Source organism: Phalacrocorax carbo, chromosome 8 (genome assembly GCF_963921805.1).
Source record: "Phalacrocorax carbo chromosome 8, bPhaCar2.1, whole genome shotgun sequence".
NCBI lineage: Eukaryota > Metazoa > Chordata > Aves > Suliformes > Phalacrocoracidae > Phalacrocorax > Phalacrocorax carbo.
Window position 1 is genome coordinate 9,863,506 of NC_087520.1, and position 19,841 is coordinate 9,883,346.

Consider the following 19,841-nt stretch of genomic DNA (forward strand, 5'->3'; position numbering starts at 1 on the left):
CAGTACCTTAACAAAACTGTGAATCCCTCACAGCAAATCTCTCTGCAGTCAGAACACAGGACTAGATAAAAGCTCCTGAGCCATAGCATCCTGCCCTGCAAGGTGCAAAAAGCTCAGCATCCCAAGCACAACAGCAGGTCTTGATGTTCAGGTGTACACTGGTACGTTATTGCCACGCTGGCAAGGTTTAGTCGACGATACACATAAACTATTCTAGATGAAACAGAGTTCAATCTAAATCCAAATTCTAATTCTCCCAAACTAAATATTAGCATCAATTAAACTTTTATGGGATCTTTCATGGTCACAAATTAAAAAACAGAACTCCACCCCCGCAAAACCAGTTAAAACCCCCACTATATTATATAGCGCAACAATCAGAAGTTCACCTGAGATAGATTCTACAGCAAACAAAGCATTTATTTCATCCTGATAAAAACAAGAGCCCCAACTACAACTAATTTTTAGTTGAAGTTTCTTTGTTCAGCAGAATTGAGAAATTCTGCCCACAACAGAGAGCTCGTAGTAATCGTCTTTCAGAAACACAACAACACGCGTAGAAACACAAAGCAGTTGTGGCAGGGACAAGAAGTGCCTGTAATCCAGTTTCTTCAAGGGAAATTCAAGTACCCTAAGAGTTCTTATTCCTCATCTGATTTCTCTCACAAATCACAGGCTGCTCTCTAATGCAATTTTCTGGAGTCTGAGAATCATAAAGTCAAAACGAACAAGTCTAGTGGAAAATCTGTGACGCTAATCTTGGCCTACGTTGTATTTTTAACAGGCACTGAATTTGTGCGCCGGATTATCCAGATGGCCATACAGGAATCATCCTGATAGGATTAAACCTTTGTGCTGAACTCTGCTCCATCTGTTCTCAGAGGTTTGCCTATCGCTACTGGAATACGAATGTTCAGCCTATGTCTAGCACCACGACAGAAAGCGCCTGTTTAGCGCGCACGCACACACACATATGTATATGTGCACGCACATATCCTTGAGTGCTTGATTAGTAACGTGAGATGAAGTTAGCCTGAAGTTTACCAGTAAAGAAACATGTTGGTTTTATTATTCGTTTGAAGAACAAAGTGAACAATATCCAAATTCAAACAAAAAAGCATTTTTGTTGTTGTTCCGGGACTTGTTCAATTCATTAAACCATAATACCACCATAAATTTATAGATGAAGGCATGACTAAATATAAAGCAGCAAGGCTCTTCATCTTTGACATCTATTAGTGTATGAGAATGTATGACACAATCGTACTTTGAAGATATGGTTAAATATTCCAGATTAAAAACCAGCCAACAACAAAACACATGCGTGCACACAGCGTTGGTAGCTGTTATTTGCGGCTCGATCTAGTTACAGGCCGAGAACAAAAAAGTAATAATCAGTCCCAGTAAAAGAAAAGCTTATTCCCATTAATGTTGCTTTCTGCTTTTATTATCTATTAATGGCAGTCTTCTGCATTCATTGTTGCAGCCTGCCAGATGCAGCAAAGATCCATATTCATCATGTGCAAAAACTGTGCTCAGGCTGTCTCCATGACAGGTTATGCAGAGCTGCCAACGGAGACCAAGGTCCGACGGATGGCCTCGGGTTTCCAGGCCCTGGGCCAAGGGAGAAGGTAGGAAATCTGGCTCTTCTGTAAGAAAAGCATCCCAGTGATCAGAAGGTTTAACTAAATTGCTGTCCTGGCCAGAAATACACTACAAACTAATGACTACCTGGGATGGGAAGGGTGGGTAAGAAACATAAACAAAATAATATATAATAATATTATTATTATTGTTACTATTATTATTAGGGATGTTTGATTCAGGAATGCAATAGAATACTCAGCCCATGTTTGTGATGGCAGTGGGACAACAACGGAGGCAACGTAACCTGAATTGCATTTCAAGCAGAAGCCCTGATTGCGTTGCGAAGACTGAGACTCCCTTGTCTCTCCTGTGCAGTGTCTTTCAGACTGTTTCCTCCTCTGTTCTTTGTGCTGCTCTGAATGCAGGCTCAAGCACCCCTCCCTGCCATTTAGGCTTTACTTGCAAAAACATAAGCATAAAAATATATTTATAGTTCATAGTATCTGTCCAGCAATGACACCACATAAAACCAGACCGCTGAAAATCTGAGGGGTGAATACTTTGGACTCAAGCCTACAAATGGTTAGAGAAGTTTTTCTTTCAATGTGTTTGATAAAGTCATGCTATGTTTTTATTTATTTATTTAGGGCCATATTCAGACCACCTACCTAAAGGCATTGCAGCATGCAAAAAGTCAGACTCCAGCTCTGGCCGGGTGAGTCAGTGCGCCTAAATTAGGATACTCTTTCCGCTCTACAATGAGCAGAGATGGGCAGACACCTCTGGAAGCCTGGAGACCCAGGAGTTCAACGCTGGGTCCCAAAAGTACCGAGGGAGTTTGGCAAGATGATATCATAGGTAGGAAGCAGCCAGAAGCAACCCCATAAAAAATATTTGGCAGCTGATATTGAACAGGCACCTGACTCTGGGCTTTCCTGCAGGCACCTCTGCTCAGACTCAGGCCTGAATGAGGAGGCAGCACTTGCCATCGCCTTCAAGGTCACAATCCCAGGAAAGAGGTAATTTTCCCCAAAAAGCCCCTAACCAGAGTTGCTTTACCTTTCAGTGCCTAAGAGAGCCAAACCTGGTCAGAAATATTTTCTTCCCTTTCTTCACCTCCTCAAAGAGCCCAGGAAGTTGAGCAATGCTCTCACCTGAACGTACCGTGGCAAAGGGCTATGACCTCAAGCCCCAACCCACAAACTAAAGCTGCAGCTGGAAAGATGAGCAGCGTGGCGGTCAGGCCTGTAATTTACCTCCGAAAGCTGGCCTTCCCTCTTAGTACGGATCAGGTAACACCAAACCTATGAATTCCATGTGCAAGCCCAGGTTTTCAGCGAACAGCAATGGGAGCTGTCTGTTCAGTCTCCAACAGCAGGGGAGATCTAGCACGTCTGCTGCCATTTCACAACCCCAAAAGGGACCTCTGCAGGAAACTTTGCTTTATTTATGAGATAGATGCAGAACCTCTGAGAGCGCTGCTACAAAACCATAATTATATGGTATTAACCAAACATAATTAATTTTGAATTTCCTTATAATCCCATTGCTAACAGACACTTCAACAGTAGTACAGAAAAAGCACACAGGTTCCTGCAGCATTTGGGACCATATCTTTGGAAGCACCCAGCTATCCAGTGGTTCCAGTAAACACCTAATGGAATTTTCAAAGTACCTGGCAGACAGGCATAGAAATTCTGTAGCCAGAGTTTTAAAAATCCCAATAAACACCTACCTGCAGCTTCAGGCACCTGGGTGTTTGAGAGTTTGGATTTAGGTACAAGAATTTTCAAAAAGATTGCTTTCGGGGTACGGGGTACCTACAATTTTGCGTGACCACTTGACTCTCAAAAATGGATCGGAAGTTCAGAAAGCCCTAAACACCCACCTCATGAAAGACAGCATCTTGTTAAGCACCTCACAGTGGCGCTTGTACCTTGACTTGCAGGTCTAAATGTTTGAGGTACTTTTGAGAAATAAATTTAAACGGCTAATTTACAGACAAGTTCTTAATAAAACTTTATTCTTGATCTTTTTAATAAACTTCCTAACCCTATTCGCTTCACTCAATGAGGTCATAAACCAGCACTGCTTATATTACAGTCACTTTCACGCTAAAGATTTGTTTTGTCACAAAAAGAACTATAAATTCATGGAATGAAGGTGGGAAGCAGAAAGGACTAATCATGACATACAAAGCTTTCTGGTTATGCTCAGCAAACAGTTTGGGCTAAGATTTTAAAAAACACTTTATGAAGTTGTGCTACTGGCTTTAATGAAAGCACAGTTTTTGCAATGCCATGCACTCCTGAAAATCTTGTATTCTGGATTTGGGCCAAACACAAAGCCTGTCTCCATTCCAATATTAATTATTAGTAGTTTATTTTTATTCTTTACTACCAACATTAATAATTTTCAGATGGCAACCCAGATTAGGATAACTACTCCAAACATCCCGCCCTGGTGGATTCCATTTTCTGCATCAGTTTCTTTTTATGCTATTAACTCGTTTCCTCAGATGTGGAAGAGCTTTGTCAAATACTCATTTTTTCTGCAGAAACCCTTGGCTGGTACCCGCAATGGACAGTAAGAGAGACGTGAATGCTCACACTGGCCTTCTCTCAGTTCGATGAGATGATATGCTGCCTGAGATGCAAACAATACTGAGTTCATTATTTGTGAAGTTTTCTAATCAGAATATTCTAAATGACAATTTGGTGGAAAAATTTCATCTAAACAAAACTTTAATCCTGAGATTGTTAGCACTGAGCTGATTCACAGCTTTGCACATAGTTCCATGGGAACAGAGACCTTTCATAATCACCGACTGACTGCTTTGGGGTATTTAAATACTGGGGTACCTAACATGAAATTTTTGGAAGTGTCCAGGTACCTGCAAACTGCTGTGAACACCGTTCTTTGATAATCATGACCTTTTACGACATCCAGATGAGTTCTCAAAAAATCACTAGTTCTTGGCCTTCATTTACAAACCACAATTCACAAAATCCTTTTCCTTTGTACTCTGCCCAGATCAGCAGTGGACTGGAGCGAAAAAGCATGTTTCCCAACATAACAACAATAAAGGTATCCTATAATAAAAAAGCTAAGTTAGAGGAACCTGTTCAGAAATAATATTAATCGTATTACAATAATATAATATTTTGTCATTTGCTAGTATACACATTTTGGAAGGTTGGAAAAACAACGTCTGGCAAAACTTCACTGCCATACGGTGCTGTATCTCTCAAACATTTCTCTAGTCCTAATGTCATTCTTCTTCCCTATGATGCCATTGTATTACTGACATGGTGGCCAGCAAAGCAAATTGAAATGTAATGAATGCTCATTATCTATGAATATTCATTGCCTATTTGAGTGCTACTGCGTGTTCTCCTGTACTGGTAGCTGTGAAGTTTCTGCCAAACAGAGTAGCTAAGGTTTTTCTACTTGCATAACTGTACTCCAGTTCCTCTGAGGTCTGGAGAGAAACGTCAAACCTTCAGAAAGTGGTTGGTCTAACTCTCAAAAATAAGAGTCAACGCTCATGGTGGGTGGAGAATCTCCATCCGAACTTTTCTCCCTTTTCTCTTTGCTGTAACAAAACAGGTTTTTTCACACGAATCTGTATCAAATTTTAATGACAGTTTTCCCCATGTTTTCTTCTCTTTGTAATTTTGGGAGCACAGTTCTGAAAGCTCCTCTGGGAAATTGGCAAAATGCACTCTATCTTCATCCAGGTACTATTTTTCCACAAATTCATGACATCCTCGTGACAATAGAGGGTAACAACATATCACAGTTTGACATCGTTTAGATATTCTGGGGGAAGGGCTGTTTTATTTTTCATTTATTTGAAAAACATAAAGGGCAGCTGCTCATGGGTAGAAACTGCCACACCTTATCTTTTTAAAATCAAGGTATCTCCTGCTTCCATTGTAGCATTTTTTTTTTCCTTTTTCAATTAGACGCGACACTAGATGCCTGATAAGTGACTGTCAAGCAAGAATCCTTTCTAACTGTGGTAATTGGAGTACCCAAACTAGACTTTTCAGGAAGTATTTCCATTGCCATTATGTAACAACAATCCTTTTTATTAAAGACTAGAATACTTCAAACGGTATCTCTTAAGTCTCCTGAGGCATGGCAGCAGCAGTGTTAGTACATATACGTTATGAAATATTGTTTAAATAACAAAAAAAAAAATAATCACAAACTCAACCTCCAACTTCATGAAATACCTACAACCTAATGGCGGAACTGAAATTCTGGAATCTCCTCACCCAAATCAACCATTAAAAATCCACCTCCCAGAAAATATTTTAAATCTTGTTTTCATTTAGCCTCAGACTAAAAACAAATTTTGAAAGATCAAAATTGCAGCCAGATATTCTAAGCTTTTGAGTACCTCTCCTTAATTGCTGATTTATGACCCAGACAAATAGAAACAGAAGACTTTCTGCTTTCTGTTCTGTGTGACTGGCTGTGAGAACGGCAGCTCCACCTACCCACCCACCCAGTTCTTGTGAAATTCTCAGTAATATCCAAAGAGGAAGAAAGGGTCTTGGCCTGCAGACGGCTACTCTGCTCTGATGAAGATCAGAAAAAGACATCAGCATACTTCTGTGGGACATAATTTAGTTAACACTTTTGGCTACCTAAATTGGAGCTGTACGAATCTGAGCTCTGCTCTGTTTTGGAACCTGAGGGATCCCAGGATTTTACTCCTAATGGGCCCATTTTGATCACAGAGCCTGATATCCTGCATAGCACCCACCAGAGAACATCACCCAGCAGTTCCTGGGTGAGGAATTACTCAAAGCCTTACCTTCTCCCCAACTTGTCATATACTTTTTAGGAAGATTTTATGTCCTGATTTAACATTTGCAACCTGCAGAGAACTGGCCATAGTTTTGGCAACTTACTTCAGTAATCCCTAGAGTTAAAATCTTGCTGAGATCATATTGGAGACTCTGTCTACAAATTCTCTCAAGTGAAACACCTGAACTTTCTGGCCATGTTTTGTCTCTTCAGAGAGACAAATGCCCTAGCTCCATCTGAGTACACATACTGGACAAATCCAGTCCTGATGTGCTCACTTATATTAGAAGCATACAGTAAGTCCACAGGGCAGCGAAGAGGTTAATATTATACACTTGGTGAGGTCAAGCTCCAAGAACACATAACAAGCCATTATGTAAAAAATTGCCTGAATTTATGAGTCACTGCATTTATGAAGGAACCGATATGAAAAAGACAACTTGGCAAAAGTAAAGAAAATGATTTCCAGCTTGAAGTTTTGCAATCCTTCAGTATATCAAGGCTCACTTACTGTTATTACTATCCATGTTGTGCAATGTTCTGAAAGTCACATTTTTTCCCTTGTGTATGCATAGAGATGTCCAACAACCCTAGGTATTCTTCCCTCATAGAAAATAAATTAGAAACCAGACCTAACTCAGAATAACATACAAGATCCCCTCAAGTGGAGTGGTAGAATCCTAATATTTTTTATCAATATTTCCCTTCTAAATAATAAATCAAGCCCCACTGCATTTCTCTATACGGAATGATCTGGTGCGGAAAATGCTTGTGTGTTTATATTTTTCACATAATCACAAAAACATTCTTAAGTGAAGCACTAAGATATAACAGGTGCTTCCACCCATAGATGAAGCAAGTCAAACATTAAAGTTTCTTTGTTTAAACCCGGCCAGTTTGCGAATGCAGTAGTCCCTAACTTTGATTAAGAATCTGAACCTATACCATCTAAAGGTAAAATGTATCAAGTTTTGAAGATTAACTTTTCTCAACTTGCTAATATTTTTTGCTTCAGCCAGTACTCTATCTTGTATTAACAGTTTCATCAACTAGCATGGACACGTGCAACACCAAGGGATTCGGGGTTGAAATGTTTAAATGGAACTGATAGGGGTGTCGTCTTCATGAATCTCCACACCCCTAAAAATGTAGTGGTTAATGTTGTGGCAAAGCCACTTACAGCACAAGAACCAGGTCACTAAGTCAGATTTCTGAGCATCTTTCAGGAATCATCAACTGGAGTGCCCAGCACATGCACCTAAATTCAAGATATACAATGACTGTTCTCAACAAACCTGTTACAGTCAGACTAGATAACGATGATACTTCAAGGCAGTCAGTCTCAAAGCTTTATTTTAAAGATTATCCTCTCAAAATAGTTTATAATGTGGGAGAAAACTTTCCTTTTTTATTGACCTAAATAGAAAATATCTGAATGACTAAGACACAGCCTAGCAATCATTTTTGCTTCCAAATCTGAAGATTTATTGGAAAATCCGTGAATGCGCCTACTGTGATGACTGTGAGCTCTCAGATCGCCCAGGATGGGCAGGATTGGCAAGAAAAGCTCTTTGAATGCCCCATTGCTGAAGAGAGGATCTACCTGACGTACCCAGCTGAGGCACAGCAACTACTACTCTTCATTTACTGCAGGAGGTTTTGCACCTGCAGACAGCAAATGGTCTGAATCACTCATTACTATCATGAACTAAAACAACATTGTAAAAGCTTGACTGTCTCAGGTACCACAATAGAGTGATCAAATAATCCAGCCGTGCACTATCATTTCCAGCATAAGGCAGCCACCAATAACGGTTTTGTTATATACTGACCTATTTTAGATATATATATGCACACAAATATATGTACATTTCATTGCTTTAGAAATTATGGTTGTCTCTTCTTCTATCTGTAAATTCTGACAATATGTCTTATAATTTGTCCTTATTTCTACCCTGCATCTTTCATCTTTTGCTGCTCTTCAGCTGACTCAGAACCAAATCGCCAGCAAACCTCACCATCACCTAATTCTTCAGCGCTCTCCTATGGAGGACGAGGAGGAAGGAAAAGAAAAAGAAATAAAACTGTCCCTTTAAAAACCCAAGCATTTAAGCTGCTTGTCAGTCGTCTTCCTGACAAGGCCACTTGAATGTATTCAGGAATATTTGCATAAATGCTCACAGTGAGTTCACCGTGGCAGCTACTGCTAATGGTACATAAAGTAATTTAGTCACTTCTCTTAGGCATCCTGTCAGGGTGATAAGCACCCCCTCTTTGCCTTGTTGCATATTAGATCATTAGATAATAAAGTGTTAGAGCATGCAAACTGACAGGGTCTCAGGGACTATCATTTTTTGAGGGCATTGCATTCTGCCAGTGAGGAAAAATAACAGAGAAACTGATGCTGCAATTGGCTTTACATTCTTGTAAAGTCATTCAAGGATTTGGGGGGAAAAATAATTTTTACTTTGCAGTGATACGACAGTTTTAACTGGAAACTTTGCAGACATCTGCAGCAGCGGACTTCATGCTGGTAAACTTGAAAAGGGTTGTTGCAAACCCTGTCAGAATTCCCCCCTTCCATAAGCTAGTCACTTAAATTGCACTGGAAAGATTTTGCTTTTAAAATTGATACCCTGGGATGAACTACAAGCTGAAATATATTCCGTTGTTTGGGGCCTACTGGCTCTTCACTATACATCTTACTATATATGTACAATTTAGAAAGGTCAACCACACCGGCTTTCTGGTTTACCATAAATATAAAACAAGTGATGATCCAACTATTTGCAAATGAAAAAGTGATAATTATTGAAAACCACAGATTACTGTGGTTTACCCTATTTATACCACACAGAGATGTATTAAATAATTGGCCTCTGCCAGCTATTACTTTTGAAAGATAGATATATTTATTTGAAATATGAACTTCTTAACCCACTGGTTTCAAGGAGGACAGTTGTGTGGATATGAAACCATGATCTAGGTTTCTGGTTATATTCAGAGAGATGAGCTACGAAAAGGAACTTTCATTTTACTGTCTGACAAGCAAGATATAAATAGAGATGTGTTGGGTGTCCCAAAAATAATCCAGGCTACCTGCTAATGAGATGGTAAAACCCAAATGTGAAGACACCAGGCTCCTGAGTGGCTTGGGAGGTAAAGCTTTCTTTCCAGCTTTTTGGCACCCAAAGTCTCTTTTCGGTGTCACAGAAACTGCAACTCCATGTTTAAGAACAGCATGTCCCAACACAGCTTTGTAAGGAAAAAATAAGATGGATATTGTCTAACTAAACTAGGCAATAAGCACACCTTATTGCTACATCCCCAGTCCTCACAGTCAGGCATTCATCTCTGTTGCGATCGGATAGTTGTGTTAGAGAGTTAAACATACAGAAAGGTACAGGGGAATACATTTGGGCATGTTATAGTTAGATCCCAGCGTTTAAAAACCTATGATCAGAAGCTGCTCTCCAGAGCAATAAATGAGCGACAAACTAGCCATGACTACGTTAGCTTCCCGCTTCCCCACTTACAGATACTGTTTAGGTCAATCTGCCTGCAGGAGGCAGAAAAGCTGGAGAGAGGAAGGGCAAACCAACTGTCTCTGCTACTTACACTTGAAGATATTATACAAGATAGAAATTCCAAAAACTGAAGAAAAATAATCTACTTTGTGACTCAAACTAAAAGTACAAATTAATTTCAGTGGAGGAAACTGTCATCTGTTCCAATGGGTCTAAGGGTCGTGGTGGTTGCCCAAAATTCAATAGCATTCAGCCCAGTTGGGACTCTTCCTATTGTTTGGTTTTGGTTTTTTTTATTTAGTTAAGTGTTTTAGACATCTAATACCAACATTTAAAACAATTACAGAATTTTTTTTCCAGTCTCTTGGACTCAAATATGTATAGAGTTCCTGGAGAGATGGATTGAAGGATTCAGGTTAAAAAGAAAGGCTCTACCAAGCCTTTGGGAAGCGTGCAATTTTGTAGCATGGAGGTTGCCATTCAAAAGTAAGAATTTACTAGGAGTTCCTTTATGAGGTCGCTTGAGAGGTGCCTAAGAAAGTAGATTAGAAAAATCACCTTTCCCACAAAACGTACACATGGAGATATTTTGCATAAATTGACTTTTAATGTTAGCACAGTAACTAGGGTTTGTGTAGATATGTAAGCGTAGCATTATCATTTTTTGTTTCTTTTTGCTAACAGAATCCCTTAGGTAGTAGAAGTGGAACAATAGCTGTGTTAAAATAAGATGCTATTACACCATGCTTGTGAATAAGAACATTTATGTATGAGAAAGTAAGTATTGCTTTGACCAAAAGCATGCACTGAGAAGACTGCAAGGGCGGGGGCGGGGTGGGGGGTGGGGGAAGGGAAGAAAAGATGACATCTGCTTTAGTAGGAATATAAGTAAAAAATAGGAGTGTCTTTCTGAAGACTAGACTTAATGGAAAGATTACAAAGTCAAACAGAGAGAAGTTTCCTTTTGTAATGTTCTGCCTTCTGCTAATTAATAAAGACAGAGTTCGTACATTCCTTAACAAAATTCAGCAAAAATTATGACAGTGGTTTGTTTATTAAATTAGGTTGTTGGCAGGATGAAAAAAAAATTCTATAACATGAATTATGGCTGAAAATGGCTCATAGCCTACATAAAAAGTTAGAGCTAAATAAATACAGATGTAAGTTATGTTTATATAATGAGAAACGCTGCTGAGCTAAGAATTTTAGGTTAGTAAGTGTGAACTACAGACCCGATTCTGCAAACACTTATCAATACCCTCAACTTTACTGACACAAGAAGCCTCATTGATCCCAACAGGACCATATGTGCGCATAATCTTAAATATATGCATAAGTGCTTGCAGGACTGATGCCTGAAAGCATAAACAGAATAGAAAGCTATTTCCACAGGAATCCACTGAGCAGTTGAAACCCACACATTTGCTCATTTCTCAGTATTAATAATTTCTTTTAACATATCTAGTGAATATTTTTCTGAGTGGCATCCACTTTCCCAGGGAAAATTTTATCTTCAAACTCTGGAAAAATCTATTCAATTATTCATCAGATCCTTGGCAAATATTTGTGAAACAAACCATCATAAAGGACTGGTGCCTTTTACACTCAACTACTTCAATGGAAGCTGAGGATACACATCTCTTAGAGGGAGTAAGAACCTATTGAATTTAGGATTACAAACAGCTTTGAAGACAAAGAGCTTTTCTACCAAGCTGGAACAGGGAGACGGGAGTGAAATACCCTCTGTTTTTGTTTTGGTTTTTAGCAGTAGTCATCAACTTTGAGGACAAAGAGCAAAACAAAACATTAATCAAATCCAGATTTTTCAAAGTACATTTGCACTCAGCAGCTCCCATTTTAAGCACCTACAGTCACCAGCAGATGTTCTCTTCCAGGACCAGCTGATCTTGGAAAAGATTACTGTCCCCCAGGCTGCTTCCCGCCATGTGCCCCTATCCCACCCTTGCTGGGGTTTACTGTCCTTTCAGAAAAGCCAGACAAATTGCTTTGCACCATTTCTCTTTCAATCATTTCAGCAAAATAAGCTAGACTGGCAAGAGTTACTATTTAAACAGTTTAACTCAAATGAACTTCTTTGGACTGAAGGGGACCAAGGAGCAATCAGACAACCATCTTAGCTGGCATGTCCATGGTGTAGCATAGCCTGCAGCAGGGAGGAGAGACAAGCAGCTGTGGCATGCAGGGAAGAGCAGCTTCCTCAGCTGGCACAGCTGGAGCCAGAAGAGAACATTCGTCCATGGCTTGAGTAAGCAGATGGATTTCCAAAAGGGCTCAGCTTTCATTTAGGGAAATTCAAAGGAATAGCTGAATCTCCTACAGAGCTCACTCTATAGACAGAAGAAATCCAATCTGAAATTTGGGTGCTTTCAGAAAATATGAAACATCCTTGAGATGCACAGTCAAAAATCAAGGCAATTTGATCAGACTCCAATCTTGGGTGCTGAATAGATGCAAACAAACAAACAAAGAAATCACCATGCTTGACTGACACACAGGTCAGGACAGACTCTGCACCCGTGTTTGCCTACTCATTCATCATTTCACTACATTTAGTGCTGACCTACTTGAAAAATTCCCCCTTGGTCTGGAGGTCAGTCTCTTTAAAATACGCAGTCCCAAAGATATAAACTGTTACAGGACAATTTGAACCAGTAGCCAGAAACACAAACCAAATAAATCCACATTTAAAGTAGCAATGCCAACCAATGAAAATTATATGCCTACCATGTTCCAGATAAGAAGGCGTACCTTCCGAGGGATCAAGTCTTCGAGCTCTCCGCCCGTGCTTGGAATTGTTGTGTACAAACATATTGTCCGACACTGCCAACACATGGCCATCAACATTGACTGTTGTAGACACCACAACCTGCAAGCACAAGAGCAAAATGGAGGAAAATTTTTACATATACGTATGTTTTTTAAGAAGCACAGAGTGTAATAAACTCAGTTAAATAAATAACAGCTGGGAGCTGTAGAAAATTGCATAGCTATTTCACATAATAACTGGTGCTTATGCTGTACAAATCTAACAAGAGACGCTATTGATGAGTGTGTCTGTGGCATCACAAGCTTTTGATGCAGTTTTAAGTTAAATTGCAGAGTTTGTAGCTGCATGGCAGACGGCACACTGTTAACCATCATTTTAACAAGAAGACCTTTATTAAGTACTTTTTCCCCTATATACAAGGGCAGCTGTGTTTCACCATAAATTATCCTTCAGTTTCCATGCTGAAGTAGATAGAGGTGTTGACATTGCAAATGAGAATCGATTCAGAATAAAAGAAAACAAAAGTGTATTTTGTGAAGTTGTAATGAGAGTTGTTGCATGCCTCCCCACACCCTTCTCTACTGTTCTCTCTTCAGTACAGTCACTACAGGTTGTTGAACTTGCCCAAATTTCTCCCAAGCTCTATCTCAGGGAGTATGTATAGGTATGTTTGTGTACACATGTATGCTTGACAGTGGGGTCTTGATCTGGAGAACACAACCCTATTCATCCAGCATTAGAATTATTTGTATTTCTCAACTTATCTCAATGTCAACACCTGGGGTTTGGTTTGAGGTGAGGGGAGGGAGGCAGAGAAGCACTGCTGTGGAGGCAGGATCCAACACTTCTGCTCCCCCGAGCCGCCTAGGGCAGGAGAGGAGCCAGCCCAGCAGGGACAAACGGGTGAGTGTGTTGGGTCCAGACTAGAAGACCCAACTGCTCAGAGGTGTCCAGAGGGACCTGTCAACCTTGAGATTCAGCAGGCACCATCCTATAGGAAAACCCTGTTCAGGCTGAGGGCACCTGAGCCATGAACCATTGTGAAGGAAAGGGGGAATGCATGGGGCAAGTCCCTGGCAGACCTGCAAGCTCATCACATCAGGTCTCCTCCCACCCCACTCAGACCAAGCGACCTCATAGCCTCCCTGGCTTTCATTCAGCCACCCCCTCCCACAGTCTTTTCCCAGCAAAGTATAGCATTCCCAGGGTTTTACCCCAGATTTGGCCTTCAGCTGGCTGCTGGTTTGCCAGGAGCACGCATTGCCTTTGAGAACTTTGACTAAAACAATAAGAAGAAATGACCTACACTTCTCCTTACATTAAACAGGGAAAGGGATTAAAAACTGAAACCCGCAGAGATATGTTTATTCATGCGACCTCTTACAACCAAATATAATAATTGTCTGTTAATTGCAGTTTCAGCTCCCACCTCATGCTTCGACATGTGAAACAGCAATCAGCAGCTCCTGTTTAATCCACCTATTATGTTGACTAATTAACTTTGCTCGACAGTTTATTTCTTCCTCCATTATCAGCCCCTGTCAGCCGCAAGCACACTGCCGCAAAGGGGGACCTCAGCCCTTTTGATTGATCACCGATAGATTGACATGCAGATTAATTTAATTAGAATCACCTCACTTGAGAAATGAAAGACAATGGCAAGGGGGCTAATAGATCTGCTCTTATAATGAGGCAAGCCTCCAGAGCCACGGCAGAGGATTTCTGATTTATTTTGCTGAATTCCCCAGTCGCTCTGAAAGGCTCTTGCTTTAATTGTTCTTGGTTTTGAGAGGCTTTAGCCTCTGAAGAGGTGAAATGCTTTACAAGGATTGGCAAACATTGCTTCAACTCTCTCAGGAAGCTGCTGCCTCTCAAAGTTGGTCAAATGGGGACACTTAAATGATCACTTACAACAATTCAATTTCATCACTTGAATTAGATCTAAAAAAAAAAAGTTAAAGAAAAAATTTTCCACCTATTTCTGACCACTGATTAAAATGCTCAAAAATATAAACAACACTGCTAAATTGCCCATAGCTAATCCCAAAGTCTTTGTCTTTAAAAAGAGGAATACAAAAGAGAATAGTTTACACCTAAAGGATCCTAAAACCGTCCTCAGAATGGCATTCCAGGCAATAGAGTTTTGTGCATGTTTTAAGTGAAAGATATTAAAATACAGAATAAATGATTCAAGAGCTCTAACAGATGGAAATTTGGGAAAAAGAAAGCATCAAACACTGTAGGTAAGTTTTTCTGAAATCAAACTAAGGGGGGGAAAAAAACCCAAGCCCCATATACAAAATTCCAAAAGGGATTTCAAAAGTAATTTATCCATTGCATTCCTCAGGGATAGAATAAAGTTTATGATATTTTCAATAAAATATGATCTTAGAGTAAGTGGCTCAGGGTTTGCAATCTTATTTGTGCACTTGCAGCCATTGTAAATTCTTTGCAACTTGGATTTTGAGCCAAATCCTTAGGCTGGCATTGCCTGTCACAGCCAGCTCTTTATCTTTTTCCATGAGTCTGCTTAGATTCATATGAAAATTAAATCTATTACAATTAATAACAATGGCTACAACATAAAATATTTCCCCCAATCCTAAAACTGGATAGGTACACACAGATTTCCCACTAAAGTTGATCGATCCAGTGCTGAAACCCAAATCTGAATGTTTCTAGAAATAGGATTCCAGAAAAATAATAGATCAAGAGTAATAATAGCAAGTTAGGGCTCAAAACTGTGAAAAATGTTTATACAAGTACTTGTCTTTATACGTGCATTTTTCTAGGAACTAACTCGAGGAAACAATCCTAGTGAGGTCAGTTTTATGTGAGTAAATCTACATTTAATTTTCCCCCCTCAGGTTTCCAAAACTGTTGATTCAACATATTTTGAATTACTTAACAGTGCCTCCCTACCTACCTCCTGAGCAGAAAGCTTGATTTACTACAAAGAGACCACATTGGTGTGGTTCTTTGGTGTCGTTAGCAGAAGAAACTATAAAAGGAATCCCCAAGAGAAACTGTTTCCAGTCTCAGGAAATGCAGAAAAAAAAAAAAAAAAAGTGGTTACTTTATGTAACCTTATTATAAAAAATGATTATTCATAGTGCACCTGTAAGAAGCACCACACACTCACTGCTTAATTCTTTAAATGCAAAAACCTCATTAATACAGGAATACTGAACATACACCGCACTAACAAAATATTAATGCCCCTAAAGTTCTCTCTAACAGAGAAAAAATACACTTTGAACATTGTGTGCCACAGTTACGTACTTGGATTGCTACAGAGCACTTACATACTTACAAGTTCTACTCATATTTTTTAATCTAAGAAAATACTACACTCTCCTCATTTTGATTTTGAAATGACTGGGATACGTTCAAGTTAAAGCACATGCTAAAACTAATTTGTGGAGGAATCATAAAATTAGGGGGAGGGGAGAGCCAAAGTATATGTGGAATGGGCACTGAGGCATCCTAAAACACAGACCATAGCAAGAGGAAAAGGCACACTACAGTTTAATAAATGATTAATGAGGTGCTGACACATTAATGTAAGCACAGGGACAACCAGGCCTGCCAAATCTCAAACCTTTCCAAATTTTGTCAACAAAACACAGTTTTAATTTGGGACAGGCAAACATGGAAAATGATTTTGAGCTTTAGCTTTAGCCCTTCATAGTTTTGAATTTAAATCCTGTATCAACACCAGGGGAGACAGAGGTATGAAAGAAACACATCAGTTTACAGCTTTCTTCAATGAAGTTGGCACTATCAACTGCATTAACGTATCAAGGCTCTGTGAATTATTCTGCCTGACATTAAATAGTTCAGTTTGTGAATACTCTGGAGCTTAGTTAAAGAAAAAAATTTATTCAGAGACCAGGAGACTGCAGATCAACATTTAGCACTCGGCCTGTTTATTTGTTATAGTACCTCACCTAATATATCAAAACTAAGCATTGCATGACTCCTCATTTTTAACCACAGCCCATTAAGCTTTGCTAACTGATTAAGACATAGCATGATCCTTGTGCTTTTAATTTTCTCCAGTGTATGGTTAGGGATCTGATATTTTAGCAATGTCCCGGACATCCAATGGCAAAGGCAGAGAAAATCTGATAAAGATAATTTCCAGGTTTGAAGTGTGTCATTAGTGTTAAACTTGTAACTCCTGTGTTTGCTGCTGTTTGAAAGCTATGCAGAAATGGCTTGAGCAATATCTTTATTTTCATCACCACTTGGTGACCTCTTCCTACAATGCACTGACTTCTTTATTCTAGTAACTAAAAATAACTATTTAAAGACAACTCTTGATTTTAAGACACTTAAAAGGGCACCTAACTTAAAGCACATAAATACAATACATTCAGTAATTTTGCTCACGTTTGTTGAATTGGGCCACAGCTCTCACTGCTCTTTTTCAGCCTCTTTTTTTTTTTTTTCTTTTTTTCCTCCTTCCCTTCTCTGGGTATGGAGCCTTGAATGTCCAAATTCCATTATCTGGGATTCATGAGGCATCATCTCTGTCTCTTATGCAAATTTGCCACAAGACACAAGTGGCTTCAATTCAAACATGAGTGGCAGCATCCCATGGAGGCAAACTAGCAGCCTAGGCTGAGGAAGAGGTTGTGGTAACAGAGTCAAACAGCATGGCAATTTCTAAGTGACTTTCAAGGTTTTCATAATAAAAGAATATTTGGGGTTTTATGGAGTGACTCAGTCTGAAAAGTTTCCCCTAAATTAAAACTTGACATGTGTCAGTTTGCAAGCAGTTGCACTAAAACAAGAACAACAAGATAACTAGGACACCTGGATTTCATTAATTACAATAACATACAAAACTGTTTAGGTTGTACAAATGAATTCTTAGTGCTAAAAAAGCAAATCTGAGCAGAGTTCACCCATGATACCATCTACTTAGAATTATTATTTTTATTACTACTAATTGGGACACTACAGCCCATCCCACCAAGACTGATGACTTATTGTGAATAAGAATGCAAAACCAGACCGAGCATCTGCTCCATGGTGTTTCTGGAACAAAAGCGCAAGGTTGGACAAAGGGGTGATATCACTAAATGTTTTGTGCAATTGGTCTGATAAACACACAGAGATTAAATTATTTTCTTAAGGACAAGCAGGGAGTCTGTAGCATAGTTGAGCGCTCCACTCAACTGTCTTGAGTCCCTGCATAGCACTTGACTTCTCCTCTCTGTCGTCTTCTGCTAATAGAGACACAACTAACACAGTCAGGGCCAGCACTGTTCCAACACACACTTTTGCTGGCACTTGACACTGCTCCAATTGTCACATGCCTGGACGTCTCATACATGCAGAGAAATGTATTTCCTTCAAGGCTCACAACTGCTTTTATGTTACTTATCACACTATTTCATTTGCACACAAAGCTCAGGATAAAACTTCCTAATTAATTTCTATATGTGAGTCTGAATGAAGTTTCACACACACGTCGCCCTGAATCAACAAATACTCTTGCCTTTTCCCTGTACTTTCTTAACCTCTCTTATACCATATGATAATCAGGCAATTCCCTGCTGCAGGGGGAAAAAAAATCCCACACAAAAAAAACCTACTAAGGAAGGAAATTTTCCGCAGGGCCAGTCCTTAGATAGTGCAAGATGCATGTCCCTGGCCCTTCACTATTTCTCCCACCAAAACCACAATCTACAATCTGTGTTCTGATAACTCCTAGCAACTTTTGGGGACTGATGAATGAGAGACCAGGGCCAAAAGATGGACAGGTCTCTGGACACCTTAATAGTCCAGCACAGATAGGGGAATGAAGTAAAGGAAAGGAAAGTCTCCATTTTTTTGTGTAAAAAGAGAATGCTACTATTTTAAAAGTATCTGGAAATATCTTACTCTCATAGTTTTTAATCAGAACTTTCACATAACTATTAGAACCCTTGTAAGTCACTGGCAATATTTCAAAGGTAGCTTTGAAATATTGGGGCCCAGATTTCACTTGGTTCCTATACAACGTTGTCTCGAACATCTAGGTGCCTCATATCATGGAGATACTGTGTGTATGCATGGCCCTTTTCACCCTAAGAAATGATAAACGAAGCCTGGATTCTGTAGAGTCTGGCTGTTTTATTTTAAGAAGTGTATTACTAAAAGAGCAATAAGAGGGAAGGGGAAGGGGAAGGGGAGGGAGAGGAGAGGAGAGGGAGAGGAGAGGGAGAGGAGAGGGAGAGGAGAGGGAGAGGAGAGGGAGAGGAGAGGGAGAGGAGAGGGAAAAAGAAAAAAGGGAAAAAGAAAAAAGGGAAAAAGAAAAAAGGGAAAAAGAAAAAGAAAAAGAAAAAAAGAAGCTATTGTAAAACAATAAGCTTGGGCACTTAACAGAATGCTGCAAGCTTCAATACCACCCTGTATTATAACATGAGTGGTTCGCTTGGCTGAAAGTGATTAATTTCTTGAAAATGCTAAGGTCACACTAATTGACATGACCTGTGTAATTAAGCAGTCTCTGTTTACACACGGAAAGCTCAACTGCTGTGAAGCTGGGTTTGTATGACAGAATGTCTTTACAAGTCAAGAGATCAACAACCTTTCCTATGTCCTACCTACTCGCCGACACAGGCTCCTGATTGCTGTTCTGAGAGAACACACAAAGGCATTACCATATGAAAATCAGCCTCTAGCCTGGACGAGCACAAACCCAGCAGAGTGTACATGTTGTGAAGCAAGCTCTGACAGGCCCCAGGGGTGACTGCTTGGCCTAAATCCCTGTGCTGGTGAGAGTCCTTTTTCCGCTTTCTCCTTCAGTGATAATGCCCTCTCAAATCACAGGAGAAATGTGAAGGAGGGAGGAGTGTGGGGTGAGAAGCCAAGGGCTCTGCCATGCTAATGCTAGCTCTTATACTGATTAATTTAATCCCTCTGGCCACATCTCCTCACTTCTGCACTTCTATGCTCAGAGGGGTAGATAACACCCTTCTGCCTTCCAGCGCTGTTGCAATTAAGCAGTTCAACAAAAGACATTATGTTCTACATATAAATAATATTGTCATTTACATAGCATTTAGCACTTTTACTTAAGTGCAACAATGCTGGAAAAGAAGCAAACAAGGTCCTAACCTACT

At 39.8% G+C, this 19,841-nt stretch overlaps 1 protein-coding gene across 4 annotated transcripts in view; it reads right to left on the reverse strand.

The window, feature by feature from the left end:
• Nucleotides 1–19,841, reverse strand: part of EBF1 (EBF transcription factor 1) — a 282,991-nt gene that overhangs the window by 84,770 nt on the left and 178,380 nt on the right. For 2 of the 4 annotated variants that reach the window (XM_064458571.1, XM_064458570.1), the window contains exon 8: nt 12,705–12,822. In XM_064458571.1, coding sequence (XP_064314641.1) covers nt 12,705–12,822 — 118 coding nt within the window. Of the gene's footprint in view, nt 1–12,680; nt 12,823–19,841 lie in introns of all 4 variants that reach the window. The other 2 variants (XM_064458569.1, XM_064458568.1) reach the window with 1 other exon arrangement.